The sequence below is a fragment of the Barbus barbus genome (assembly GCF_936440315.1).
Source record: "Barbus barbus genome assembly, chromosome: 33".
In the NCBI taxonomy this organism is placed as follows: domain Eukaryota; kingdom Metazoa; phylum Chordata; class Actinopteri; order Cypriniformes; family Cyprinidae; genus Barbus; species Barbus barbus.
In genome coordinates, this window is record NC_136761.1 from 20,319,529 (window position 1) to 20,334,706 (window position 15,178).

Below are 15,178 nucleotides of genomic sequence, written 5' to 3' on the forward strand. Positions count from 1 at the left end.
TAAACCGCATGAAACATGTTTTGACATCCAATCAGTTAAACCACATTCGTAAAAGCTTCTCTGGATTGTTTCACATCAACAACTATTGACATGTATCCAAATGACTGTTTATATGAGATCCTGACTAAAACAATTAGTTTTTTGTGTTTTATCACAAACTCAAAGATCCTTAAAATTTGCTCATAAAAGGCCACAAGTGCCGATCTGTCTTGCCTAACCGCTTATGATGAGATCATTGAAGATGAATGTAAACAGGACCTGAATGCTTGTGATTTAATGAATCTCTTGTAATAAAACAGTGTGCTTTGCTGTTGTAGGTATGATTATGTGGAGGTGGAGGAGCCTGTCGGAAGCGTGGTGTTGGGGCGTTGGTGTGGCTCAGAGATGGTTCCAGGGCCCCAGCTGTCCAAGGGGAACCAGATCCTGATCCGCTTCGTCTCAGATGAATATTTTCCCTCGGACCCAGGGTTTTGCATCCGCTACTCTTTGCTTCAGCAGGTATGAAATGACTCATGCCCCACATTCTTCCTTATGTAATGCTTATGCAACATTTACTGAGAGGGATGGTTATGTTTTTGCTGAAAACGTTTTGTTCATCCCTAACGGCCCTGTTCTATATTATTTCTCCACCTGAAGAACTTAAAGGTGCCATAGAATGAAAAACTGTCTTTACCCTGGCATATTTAAATAATAACAGTTCTGTACATGGAAATGACATACAGTGAGCCTCAAACACCATAGTTTCCTCCTTCATATGTAAATCTCGTGATTAAAAAAGACCACTGAAAAACAGGCGAATCAGAACATAACACCGACTGTGACGCAACAGTCGAGATCACTACGCCCCCAACATTTGCATAAACCCGTCCTTGTTCTAAGCCGGCCGAACCATCAGAAGCTCTGCAGGTATTGTAAATAAACAAGCGCGGACAACAGCGAAAATAACAAAATAAATTTTATGTTCCAGGCCGTGCAGGGGGTGTGAAGTGCAGGGATGGGTTGGTGTCTGTATTCAGAAAGGCACAGAAAGCAAATAACGCGAGCCACTAAAGGGACATGGTTAGCTCCTTGCTAGCGGTAGCCTGTTACAGTACATAAGATTTCACTCTCAGTAAGGAGAGATGAGGATGATGGCGAATGACTTACAGATCCTGAGCACCACTGACAAGCATCTGATCTTGTGAAATGTGTGGTAAGTACTGTTGCTCCATAATGTAAACATAGTTTGTGTGATCGCGTCTCTTGAAAGTAAAACTATAACGCGATCGATGGATCGTTCAAAAGCAGTTTCAATGGCTCGCATATTAATAACGGCTCCCTGATGCCCGCGTTTTATATACAGTATAATTACCCGACGATATAACTGCGAGAGAAAGTATTTAAATATATATTTTCCTCCCTGTGCTTCCTTCTTGCTGATGAGCCGTACTGTGAAACAGCCAATCAGAGCAGAGCTCAACATTGAACAGCACTGTGAAACAGCCAATCAGAGCAGAGTTCATTATTATTCATGACCCTGCCAAATAAGCCAATAACAGACCGTTTCATTCTAGGGAGAAATCCTAGGGTTGTAAATGGACATGTAAAATCGTTTCTGGAGATTTTTTGCCCTTACCTAAGCCACATACCTTCTGTGTAGATATCAGAGAACAATTTAAAAATACTGTATCAATGCATTCTATGGCACCTTTAAATACACAGTGTGCAAAATAAAATTAGATGTTTATGAGAAATACAGTGAGCTTTGCTGAATATCAAAATTTAAAAAGTGATACTGTATGTACTTGGGACTCAAAAAAGAAAAAAATCATGAGAACTTAAACATACTCCCATTTTATTACAATGCATCTGTTGCTTAAATCAACCATCCGTTCCTCTGAAATGACCTGGCAACCTTAAACGGCACTTACTAAGTTGGAAATTTCAAGTTATTATCATATTCCTACCTCAGAGACCTTTTCCTCAATGTTTCACTTCTTGTGGTGGTGAAAACCACAGCGGGGCGGGCTACGGTGTTTTCCACCTTGGCCATGGTTCAGTTTCCTCCCTTTAATTTACACCCTGACAGGCGTCACATGGCACATTTGAAAAGGATTATTCCCCTGAAATGATTTAATAGACATGCTTGGCTTTGATGTGTGATGCCTGTCAAAGTTTTATGACTCCACTTTCCCTTGAATTTGTTTACTGAGGCTTCAGAGCGTGTCTGAACGCTTTGCTACGTTGCTTGAAAACTGCTCTCATTGTTTTGCAGTGAACAAAGGTGCTTTATCTCTGGGTAGATAATGGCTGTATCTATTCTGCTGAAACTTAATTATTTTAGTGTTGATTGTGGTGAGATAGGCCACCAAAATTAGACAGGACAAATGTGGCTGTGGATTGTTTTCAAAGAAAAGAAAAACAAATGGGGTTTCCATATGCCACTTCCTTCTGATCTCATACAGCTTTTCTATTGAAAGTGCTGATGCTGATCTGTCAATCTTTTTCTGCATTTCTGTTGATTTGAGAGCTGAACAATGATGTAACTGTGCTATTACATTACCTGCCAACAAAAATATTGCCCATCACTGTCTTTTAGAGTCTTAGGGAGTTTTGAGAACATATTTTAATAATCAGTCACAAAGTAATACACTAGTGTTCAAAGATTTTGGAGTCAGTAAGTTACAATATTTCTGTTACTGTATTTTGATCAAATAAATGTAGCCTTGAGCATCATTCTGACCTCGAACATTTGAACGGTAGTGGAATTATTTGATTTAGAATTGGGGCTGTTTAGTTTAGCGTGATCAATTTTTGTTTTGCTTCCTTCTTGCAAGACTATGTTGTTGTTTTGAAACCTTTTTGTGGTATGGACATTATCCCAACTCCCTAGCCGCTGTGCAGTTCTCTGGTAAGGGCCAGTGACGAGCCTATTTTTCCGGCCTTTTTCTGCGGTGGATATGCATGAAATTGTTTGTTTATTTCTGGCTCCAAAACTGACAACAATAAAGGGACATCAGTTTAAGGCGATTTTCTATACAAATCAGTTGCATGGAAATTGTTCTTTTTAGTCCTTTTTTTAGGGAATTTTCCCTAGGTGACATTCATTTTTGGCTTTCAGGTATAAAATGAAGTATGTTTATATGTAGAATGATGTGTAGATGAGTACATTCTCCACTCTTCATACTAGGTGGTGTGTTTTTCTTTGAGCAGTGCTCCATTATTGCAGAGGAGGTGATGTGTTATTTCTGGTTTCTGGACAGCGAGCTCGCATCAGAGAAGGTGTGGCTGAATCAAGCTCTATTTATAGTGTTTGTGGAGGAGGATGTTGAGCTGGAACCTACAATTCCAACATGGCCTCCTCCAGCCCTGACTCACAGTGCACAGTGTTTTCTTGCTCGCCAAAGCATTTGTATTCAGGAGGCTTGTGGATGGGAGTTACACCTCGATTGTTGTGTGCCAAATTGTTTGAATTGTTGTTATCATAAAATGTCAGGGAGTGTGTAGCAGAAGGTCTTCAACAAACTAAAAATAAGTAACTTGTTGTTTTATGAAACATTGCTTGACAGTCCTGCAAATATTGTGGTTGTGACGTTTTGACATTATGCATGATAAATTGTTAAATGCCAGGCAAACACAAAAATACGATTTCTAGCTTCTAAATGTTTAACAGAGCCTTTAGTTAGCTTATGTGTTAATCTCCTTTGCCGTTAAATTCAGTTTCTCTTTGGCGGCATGCCTTAATAGTTTAATTTGTACATCCTGCACCACCCACTGTCAACTGAATTGTTTAAAGACAGCAGTGGTGTTAATGACATTAAACTGCAATTTAGCAGGAAATTTCCTTTGGACGCCCTGCAAAAAATAACTAAATTATGTCTCTGTCACACTACTTTTTTGACACGGATGAATTAAACAAATTGTGACCACCTTTACCTGCATAGTAAAGCTATATTTCTTAATGTTAATCTCATCTTTTTGTGTTTGCAGTTGTCACTGAAGAAAAAGCTTTATCACAGGTGGTATGGCAAATTTTCTTTATGAAAAGCATCTTACAAAAAAGTAGGAATTCATTAAAAATGTTTCATTTGTCATTCTAATATTAGGTGGAGGAACATTTTTATTAGTTAATACTAGCAAATAAGCAATTTTTTTGGATAATAGCTTAAACATTTGTTTTGGCTTAAGACAAATATAGGTCAACAACATGTCTGTAATATCACGCTTGGTATTTAATGTATTACACAAAGTATAAAGTATATGGCTGCTTGTATATTATAGAAAAGGAGTCATATTTGGTCCTTGACATGTAAGAGTTTGAGTATAAGGGCATTTCAGTGTAAGGAAAAGAGCAGAACGTTTCATAAACTGTAAACCTGGATTGAAATATCAATAAAACCCAACTACACAAACAGATAAAGTAGACAGTTGCAGAGATCAGCATTCCCAGCATGCAGCCACACATTGATAGATGTTATAACATTGTTGGGTAAAACTGGTCATTGTGGAACTGTTCATTTGCCTGACTGTTCACAAATCCTTGTGCACTTCTCATAAAAAGCTTAACGGTGTTCTTATAGTCTATACTGCACCCATGTTCCATGTTTATAGCTCAGTTTATTTTTTCCCCCTGTCCACTGATGCTAATCTAAATGATGAGTGCTTCAGACGTTCTGCATTCGTTCCCTCTTATGATGCAACTTGGGGAAATGAGTGGCCTAGCTGGCTGATTGCTGGCTTTGTACACGGTGGCAACGGGCTGCCATTTTGGAACAGCCAAATTCTGTTTCTCAGCTACCTCAGCTACTGGAGACCTGTGATCACGGGGGCACCCCTGCACTTTCTGTTTAAACAAGCAATCACTCCCCTTCACCACTACCACAGAGAGAAGGGGGAAAATGAGCCCCAGCTGCGATTCTCAGGAAGAGACTTTGGGAGCTGGTAAAGTTTTGAGGGAAGAGGTCATTAAAACAGCACCTAGCTCTGGAAATAAGAAAAAATTTAGGATTCTCACGAAAGTCAGAGGAACTGGACTGCTGCTTTTAACTCCCAGCTGGATTTCATAAATGCTTTCCTCCTCGAATCAACCTGAAATATGCCTTTTGCGTGTGCTTGCTGATTTCCACTGGCTTTGCATAATCTTTACTGTCATTAAATTGACCAAAATAGTCTAGAACAAAGGCAAGAGATGTATCTTTCCAAGCAGAGTAACAGGTTTCATAGGCACCAAAAGTGGGACATGGTTGCTGAGGCCAAACTAAGTTCAGGACAGGTTTTTTTTAATAAACATTTTAAATTGGGAACAGCTTCTCTTTAAAAGAATGAGGTTAATGCAATGTGACACACTTGTGTAAGAACCTTTTGTAGTTGCCACTTGTTTTTAAAGTAATTGTGCTGTAGATGGCGGTTTTGTGGCCAGACCTTTCTTCTCAGCAACATTAGTTCAGGACGACCACAAGGATTACTGAATTACATAAGGCGTATCATTTCAAACACAATGTCTATTAAAAATTCAGAATTAGATATGTGAAAATGACTCCAATCACTTAATTTCTTTTCTCCTCTTCCTTCAACTGTGTATGATTGGCATGCCACCAAGCTTGGCCTTCACCAAAATACATCCGCAGTGAATCACCCGCATTTTTGAGTGAGACCTCTGCACTGTTACTTGGTTTTCTACAGAGCTGAATGCTCTCATGTGTTCTGACGGCTACTGGCAGACATCTGAGTCTGTGCGCTCATGCCCTTGTGTTAAGCCATTTTCCTTGTACAACCTGCAAACAATTTGAAACCATGTTGTCAGGCTACAGAACATAAATGAGGCCATTATTTTGTGGATATTTTACCTTTAATCAATGCATCTGTTAGGAAATATGATGACTTAAGAGGAAGATGGTGGAGGAAAAGTACCTTAAGTGTTACTGTGATTTACGATGTACTGTATTGGCAGATTATAAATGCAGTGACATCATGCTTAAAAATAATAATTTCTGGTAACGCTTTACTCAAAGCCTTTATGTATGTTGCATTCTAAAAGCAGTTTTAATGCATTAATTATGCATTGTAATGCACCTTATAATGCATTGTACAGTTTCATGAATAATTTAAAACACAGTTAATACATTATAACACTTATCAATTCATTGTTACTCTGTGTGTTTTAAAATTGGTTCTAATTATTTACGACAAGATGTATTGCAATGCACATTATTAATAATTATAATGTATAATACCCTTTAATAATCCTTTATAATGTGTTATACATAAAGGCTTTATGTAAAATGTTACCTAATGTCTTAAAGTATACAGTTGCTTAAGGTTTCAGGATTTATTTTTGTATGTATTTAGGTTTTATCTTTTTATGTAGTGTTATAAATGCAACCAGACATGAATTACTAAAGTTAATAACTTTAATATTTTGTTTATTTTTTAAATACTTGATTTATTTTTAATGTTTTCTGTTTTTGATGGTTAGATTATCTATTTATTAGATCTGTTGCCTGCATTTTTTTTTTTTTTTTTTTTAAATGAATGTCTGTGAATATTGTTTCTATAATGACATCAGTTACTACATGAGTGCACCGTTAAATGCATTTTAAAATCACTTTATACCTGCATAGTAGAGATCTAAAATAAAAGCAGGCCTATTCAATTGTCATTTGTTTCTTTTATTTTTGTTGAATTTAAATACATGATTTCATGTTTTGTTTTTTTTTTGTCTGAAATTCTCCTGAATTTCTTTTGTCTTGTGAGTGAAGTTGCACAAGCGCTTCAGTTGGGATGCTTGGCTGTAGCTTTATAGTCCAGGGCTCAGAGGATCTTTAATTGACAGATTGAAAGAGTGCCTCACATTCACAAGCTGTTAATGGTTTCCATTCCCCACTGCTGACCAGTGCCAAAAACTGGAAGCCAGCTTTGTGTATCGAAGGATAGCTGAATGTACAGGTTTTTAGGAGGTAACTTTTACTGCTCTTGAGAGCTTCCAAAAAAAAAAAAAAAAGATTAAAAACATTTTGATTTGTGCAGCTGATTTACATCTCTGGTGAATTATGATTCACCAGAGATGTAACCATTAGAGAGGTTAGAGAGTCGAACTCGTAATCCAAAGGTTGTGGGTTTGAGTCTCGGGCCGGCAGGGATTGTAGGTGGGGGGAGTGAATGTCCAGCGCTCTCTCCACCCTCAATACCACGACTGAGGTGCCCTTGAGCAAGGCACCGAACCCCCAACTGCTGCCCGGGCGCCGGAGCATAAATGGCTGCCCACTGCTCCGGGTGTGTGTTCACGGTGTGTGTGTGTTCACTGCTGTGTGTACGTTGGATGGGTTAAATGCAGAGCACGAATTCCGAGTATGGGTCACCATACTTGGCAGTATGTCACTTCACTTCATGATGAAAGATATTTAAGTACGCAACACTATAATTTTATTTCACATCAGGCACGAGTGAAAATTATGGTGACTTGCTGTTCAGTGAGTCAGGTGATAATTCACTAAAGCGTTCATTAGAATGATTCAAATGGGACACTTGGGAGTTTTTGAGTCCTTTTGAACAACTGAAATGACAATTAAATAAGTGGCTTATAGGAGTCATGCATTTGTAAATCTGACTTATGGTCACAGTCTTTCAAAGGCAGTGGAACACTTGCTGTCTTTGAAAGGACCAGGTCAATCTCAAAATAAATCAATCACATTAATTTTTTTAATATACTGTATATATAAGTATTATTTGGTCTTCATCCAATAAAATATTTTAGTGACATTAAAGAAATGTTTTCATTGTTTAATGTCCACATACAGTATTCTTGTACTGACAGACAGTTTGGCACTGTTATTTCCAGTGCTTGACTCAGATGCCCTCAATCAGTCTGTCTTGGTGACCTCATTTACCACTTTGTTCACGGTAGCAATGCTGTTTTATCATTGTAGAAATCACAGGTCTTCCATTGACACCTTGTCCTTTACACAATTGTAACCATGCCAACTCACTCCTCACTTGTTACCCGGTTTTAGAGTGCGGCATTGGATGTGTCATTCATAGGGGGATTGTTAGTATGCCTGAATTAAGCTGCTGTAAAAAGGACATGTTGACAGATCCCACAGCACCTGAGGCAGTGGAGCAGAGTTGAACTGAGTGCAGAAATGTGGCTTCCTGCAGGTTGCCCAACACCGTAGGTATCAGTGTTGCTGCCCTGGCATACATTTTTAATTGTGTGTTAGTTCAAACAAGGTAAAACTGTTTGGGGACTGGTTAATTGACTGTGGATAAGCCAATTGCAAACATGAACCTGTCTAGCAAAACTTCCCTTATTAACTGGTAAGTAATACAAAAGCTCTTTTGTTGTTCTCTGATGCTTTGTTGGGGGAAAAATGAATTGTGTGTAGATTTATTTATATACTGTAAGTTATGGGTTATTTTTAATGGTATTGTGTGTGTGTGTGTGTGTGTGTGTGTGTGTGTGTGTTTTTAAGAAGTACATTTTATTCTAATATATATTTGTGGGAAAAAAATCTCTATATGTCCCTATAGTCATAAAACAAGTTTATATATTTATAGCATGCTTATCATAGAATAAAGATTTTTAATATAAAAATTTAAAAACAATAAAAATTTAAATGTTATGTATGCATGTATGAGTTTAAAAAGTGAATTTTATTCTATGATTATATATTATTTTGGATAATTTTTTTTTTTTGCCTTAAAGGCTAATTTCACATCTAGCATTTTCTGCACTTTAAATGCTCCTAATACATTCATATTTAATTTCAGTTACTTAATTATTCACAATCAGTCTGTGCTTTCTTCATACATTGTGGCTAATTATGTGAAATTAAAGGAAAATATAATTTAAGCAAAGCATTAAACAATAAAAAAAAAATTATTAGGCTTCTGCAGAACACTTTATCATCACCTGTTCAAATTTAAATGGCCCATGCGGAGTGGCTGCAGTACCACTGATTTCTTGTTTGTTTGTTTTATTTGTGTGTTCAGAGGCAGTCAGAGCCCGAGGCCCCTGCAGTGTTGCCTGCATGGATGCAGAGTGTGGATGTTCTGAGTGAAGCTGTAGCTGGATTCAGCACGATGGAGGAAGTAATGAAATACCTGGAGCCGGAACGCTGGCAGGTGGACATGGAGGACCTCTACAAGCCTACGTGGCAGGTGGTGGGCAAATCATTCTTCCACCAAAAGAAATCCAGAGGTGAAGATCCTGTATTTAAAAATAATTGGTGAATACTGGAACTTTTTTTTTAAATGTGCTGTGTATTGTTTTTTGTTTGAATAGGAGTGGTGGACCTGAACCTGCTTCGTGAGGAGGTACGGCTTTACAGTTGCACTCCACGGAACTTTTCCGTCTCATTGCGTGAGGAGCTGAAAAGGACGGACGCCATCTTCTGGCCCAGCTGCCTGCTGGTGAAGCGCTGTGGAGGGAACTGCGCATGCTGCTCTCACAACTGCTACGATTGCCAGTGCTCGCCCACCAAAGTGGCCAAAAAATACCATGAGGTATATAGCAAAGAACAGAAGGCCTTCTGTTATACTCTACATTTCATATATTAGGTTTCTTTCACTAATAACTCTGCTAGTGTTCTTATATGCATCAATGTGGCATAAATGTGGCATTATTAAAATGTGCCATTTACTATGTTTTAGTATGCTTAGTTTGAGTTGATTCTAAAATTTAGCCTGAATTTAGAAATACTGTAATGTAAATTTAATGTTCAATAATGATTTCATATGTACACATGGTTAGTGAATGAGACCCATTGGGTTTACATGTTGTGATAATGTGTTCAAGTGCTTAAATCATTTCTGTGTGTTTCTGTCTCTATATATGCCTCTTTTTGTGCAGGTTCTGATGCTGAAACACAGGGCAGGAGGTCGGGGGATGCAAAAGACTCTAACGGATGTCCCCCTGGAGCACCATGAGGAGTGTAGCTGTGTGTGTAAAAATGACTCCGACTAAAGCAGTCTCAGGGAGAGAGTAACACTGGCCCCCAACAGACTCAACCAGGGAAATATTTCTTGCTTCATGCATAAATGAGCGAAAGAGTTTTTTTACCCTGACGTTGCAAACTAATGAAACCCAGAGCTGGATATCTTTTTATCTTGACTTATCTAAGCCTGCGGGTCTATTTGTTTTGGGCTCACAAATCCATACAGAATTGACCCATGCAGAAGTTTACATTGGCCTTCTGATAGCATGGAATATCTGGAGGAAAATTGGACACAGTCTTGCTTCTCTGTGTATATGTGGAGGTTTGCAAGGAATGTGTGTATGTACATTCATGAATCTTTTTCTGCGTATGAGTGAAAATGGTTATTCCAGGATAACTAGAAAGCCTGAAGTGAGTTTGCTATTACTTGTGGAACAAGTGGATTTGGCATGTTCTTATAAATCATTTTTCTCTTTTTTTCACAACTTAAAAATATCAAAGGACCTTGACTATGCATCAACTTTCAGCAATCCAAGGACAATTTTGAGGTGGCATAGACTTTCTCCTCAAGAACATCCCAAAGAAATGAATTACACTGTGTCATAAACCAGCACTGTCACCCACTCATCACTGAAATCAGACATTTCATTAATTCAGAAAGAATGTTCCAAGAAAGATATATATTTTTTTTAAACCAGAGTTGAGTGATCATGCATCTTCGGCTCTACTATAGACTGTTATGAGAATGGCTCCTATCAAGAGAGAACACTAAAATACAAAAGTGAAACTTGTGTAAATATATTTCAAATTGTGATTTGTTAACTTTTCTTGTCATGACAGTTTTTGCTACCAAAATTTAGGGCATGTAAGAATCAGTTTTCCCTTTCATAATCACTGTAGTATTTTCAGTATTAGTCACTCTTTTTGTAGAGACATTTATACTTTTGTGTTGTTTGAATAGTTGTTTGAATTGCGTAATAAGATTTTTATTTTGACTGGAGAAAAATTAAAATGTTAGATGTTCATGTAAATAGACTTTTTAGAAGTTAAAGGGACATAGAACTGCCAGTACCATATTCCTCTACCATTAAACGATTAAATAAATTGTTGTGGTTTTTCCAAATGGTGCTTAAAGCATTGGTTAGCTCAAGTAATCTGCAGTTGTCACAAAATTGCAAAGTACTGCCAGGGAACCCTATAACCATGAACTATTAACTGCAATCTGACTTCAGTCTTTGAGAGTGTATGTAGATGTTAATAATATCTCTGCATTAAGACAGTCATCTTTCTCATAAGCTTTTCAAGAGTAAAAACATGACAAACAGTGTTACTCTCAGCATTCCTTGAATAATGGGCACATTTCCTTTTCACTTGTTTTTGGCAAAAAAGTTGATCATGCAGCAGATGCCATGCGAACACCTGAAACAATATAACAAAACATGACATTGGTGGAAAATGAAGGCAATGTGATTTGCTCACAAATTCAGTTTTGAGTGACTGGAAAAGGGAGCTGAGTAAACAAGACATGCAGCATTATTTGCATCTTTTTTTTTAATCCGCCTTAGATAACCTATTCCGCTGTCATTTTATCAGGCTATTACTCTTTGATGTAATATTTTTGTGACTTTGTTTTTCATACTTTGATCACAGATTCCTCACACTTGGCAAACCAATTTAGCAAGCCACCTACTGCAAGCAGGCTTTGAGATCGTCTTTAAAGGAAGAAAGGCTCATTTTTTTGCAGCCTGACAGAGGGAATGAGAATCTGGATTTTGTTGACGTGTTGTGAAGTGCGTTGATGTTGTTAAACAGCGAACAGAAATGTAAAGCATAAAGTTTCTCTCCATGAGACTCCTTTATGTTTCAGAGAGAAATTTGAAAATGTGTGCGTCATTTCAGATTGTCATCAGATTCCTATGTAACAGAATCTTAAAGGTGATGCATGCATTTTTTTCCAGGGTAAAATGCTTTCCTCTATTCTTTATTCTTAAGAGAATGCCTTCATAAGTTGATCGGTCTCTGTTATGTCATCAAAACTCTTATTCGTGGTATGAAATGAGTTTTGGGCAGGGCTTTCTGTTTGTTTGACCAATGGCAGATGGGATTGTGTTTCAAGAACATTGAAAACAACCGGTTCGGTTATGCTAATGGTGCAGCAATCATACACTTAATGTTAATACGCTGTCCAAGGTCATTTTATGATCATCAAGTAGAGTATAAGTAGTTGAGCATAATAACATGAAGACTCTTAATATGCATTAGCACATTTCTGTTTGTGTTCTAAAGAGACTAGGGCATTTCACTGTAAATAGTAAAAAATAATGTATCCAAATTTATGAGATTGCATGGGAACAAAGCATTTATGTATTTAACCAGATGTGCGTATATTAGTGTTGGACTGTGGGCTTGGTCTTATTTGGATAATTACAGAGTAGTTGCTCTGTGGTTTTCCAGGAACTGGCTGTGGTTCCTGAGGAAAGTAAAGACCTGACATCTGAGTGGCATTAATCAATGATGAGGACAGTTCACTTTTCCACTGTTTGTCTCATTATGTGATGCAGTCACGGTTTGGATAAACAAAAATCTTAAACTACTGTTCAGATCCTTCAGAAATTATTCTAATATGATAATTTGGTGCTCAAGAAACATTTATCCATGTTGAAAACAGTGCTGTTTAATATTTTTGTTCAAGGTTCATTGAGTATAACGATTAAAATTTAATTTTTAAATGGAAAAAAAAAAAGTATTTGAAATCAAATTAGTTTGTAACATATTAGTCTTTACTGTCACTTTTGATCAATTTCATGCCTTTTTTCTGAATAAAAGTATTATTTTTTTAAAGTAAAAAAACGAATTGACCCCAAACTTTTGAACTTTTTTTTTTACACATCTGGACTAAAAATAGTTAACTATGTTATTTACCTATTGCATAAATTACAATTGTCTTACTAATAAAAATAAATAAATGGCATAGTTCTCCTATTATGCCTGATCTTGCCTGTTGTATACACATCTGGGAAGCTGTTCACTCAATTCCAGATTTATACAAACACACAAGTAACAGCATGCCCACAGAAAAACATTTGTTCCACAAGTCCATGCTCTAACTGCAATAAAAGTATCAGCTAAATGTGGTTTGATTCCCTTTAGCACTGAATATGCATAACTGTTTTTGTGAACAATTATTTTTTATTTCAAGGCAAACTCACACGAAAAAAATAAAGTGATACAAAAACTACACATCAAAAAGAAACAAACAAAAAAAAAAATATATATATATATATATATGCACCGAGTGCACCCCATGGACATAAACTGCAATTTGGGAAAGGGATAAATGCACACAGAAGTGCCCCAAAGGGGACAGACAAAGTCCATGCAGCAGTTTCAAATGGATCATCCGATGATCTGGGCTCTTTGAGAATGATGTGATTGTCTCCCAAATCCAATCAGAAAACAAAGTTTGTAAGTCACCACTGATATCCTTAGACCAGATAGTTGTTATGGACAATGGTCTACATGATTGTTCGAGAAGAAAAGAGCAAACAACTGAAGCATTAACAACATAATTATCAGTGGGGAGAATTACTTTCCACAAGGGATGTACAGGCAATTCTGCCAGCATTATCACCATTTCTGTCTAAAATGGAAATATTTAAATTTCTTCAAACAGTTATCAAAGCACCTTTAGTTTTATTGTCAGTCACAGCAAAAGACCACCTCGTAATATTTATTATTGCATCTATGAACATCATCCTTCCACAAATGAGCTTTCTGGATCAAAGCGATGTCAACCTTTTTTTGTCGCAGCAGTCCAAAAAAACCTGTACGCTCATGGGGGCCAACCAAACCACTGACATCACAACTTATATTAGTTTCAGTCATTACTATCAAATAAATAAGTGAACTGAACAAATGAGAGAAAGTTATGCCACTGCAAATGAATTAACTTAAGTCTGCCTTTAAAAGTCCATTAACATATAGAAAACCCACCCCATAAAACTTTTACAGACTGGGGCAGTAGCTCCTTCACTGCAGAACAAAGATCCAGGGGGCGGGGTTGGATCCACATCTAGAGGGTGGAGAGGTTTAGAGGTGGAGATGGGTAGGTTTAGGGGTGGGGATGGGTGGGTTTAGGGATCAGGGGGTGGAGACGGGTAGGTTTAGGTATATGTAAGGTGGGAGGAGTTGGATTAGATCCAACCACACCCCCTGGATCTTGTGTTCTGCAGTGAGTATCGAGTTAACTGGGAATTTTGCACATCAACTTCTGCTTCTAACTTGGAAAAAAGCATCAGCCAACTACAGGGGACACAGGGAACAACTCCAGAATCACTTTTCAACTGTTGTATTTGGCTCAAGTAGGTAAGTAGATTCACTTAGGTTGATAACCTTAAATAAAAAAATAAAAATAAACAAATAAAAGGATACATCATTATTTGTAATTAAATGTGAACACAATACAATTTGCATAAACTTTACACATACTATTGTTTCAATATTTACAACTTTCCTTACTTTCTCTTCTTATTCAAACATAACATCATAATGCTTCACAACCAAACACGTGATATATGCAGTTTTGTCACGTTTCTTATGAATAAACGAAAGTTGTACATCATGCACTTAAATAATATTTATAGCATAACACAAATTACTGTTCTCCTTCGTATTGTGCATTATAATAAAGGAATAACACAGATTCATGTGATAATCAGTCCTTCATATAATTAAAGAGCGATCATACCATCAGTGTCCCTGAGATGACCGACAACTGATGCGATTCCCGTTTCACTTCTAACTCACTGGTCTTTTCATTTTTGTTTTTCCACACGTCATCTTCATTTAGAAAGTGCTCGTTGAATCCGCGTCATTAACTCTCTAAACCGATGACATCTCCGACTTTTCTGCACTCTCAGTCTGCGTGCATGCATTGCCATGTGACTTTTCACTTTCTTCCGTATTCGTTCGGTACTCTTCGCCGCTCTTCGTCACTTTCCGCTGTTCTCCGTCATTCTCCACTGTTCGGTTTGAATTCAGCTCCGTCATTCCGCTTATTTTAGCTTCACAGTGAGGACCATCTCGACTGGGGTGAAAACCCCAGTCTGCCGCCAGTACAATTCTTTAGAACACCGCCATTAGCCCTATTATAAGAGAACAGAATGACTTTGAATTCACAAAATAAAAAAAAAATAAAAAAATACTGTATACTTTCCATAATGAGGAAACAGACATAAATAATTGCATCATGTACATTGAAAACTGTT

General features: G+C 37.3%; 1 protein-coding gene across 1 annotated transcript in view; it reads left to right on the forward strand.

The window, feature by feature from the left end:
• Positions 1-11,239, forward strand: part of LOC306853560 (platelet-derived growth factor C-like) — a 53,544-nt gene extending 42,305 nt beyond the window's left edge. Inside the window, exons 3-6 of the mRNA XM_079391063.1 lie at positions 318-498; positions 8,968-9,175; positions 9,260-9,480; positions 9,827-11,239. Of these exons, the coding sequence (XP_079247189.1) occupies positions 318-498; positions 8,968-9,175; positions 9,260-9,480; positions 9,827-9,940 (724 nt within the window). The 3' untranslated portion in view covers positions 9,941-11,239. The remainder of the gene's footprint in view (positions 1-317; positions 499-8,967; positions 9,176-9,259; positions 9,481-9,826) is intronic.
• Positions 11,240-15,178: the final 3,939 nt, after the last annotated feature.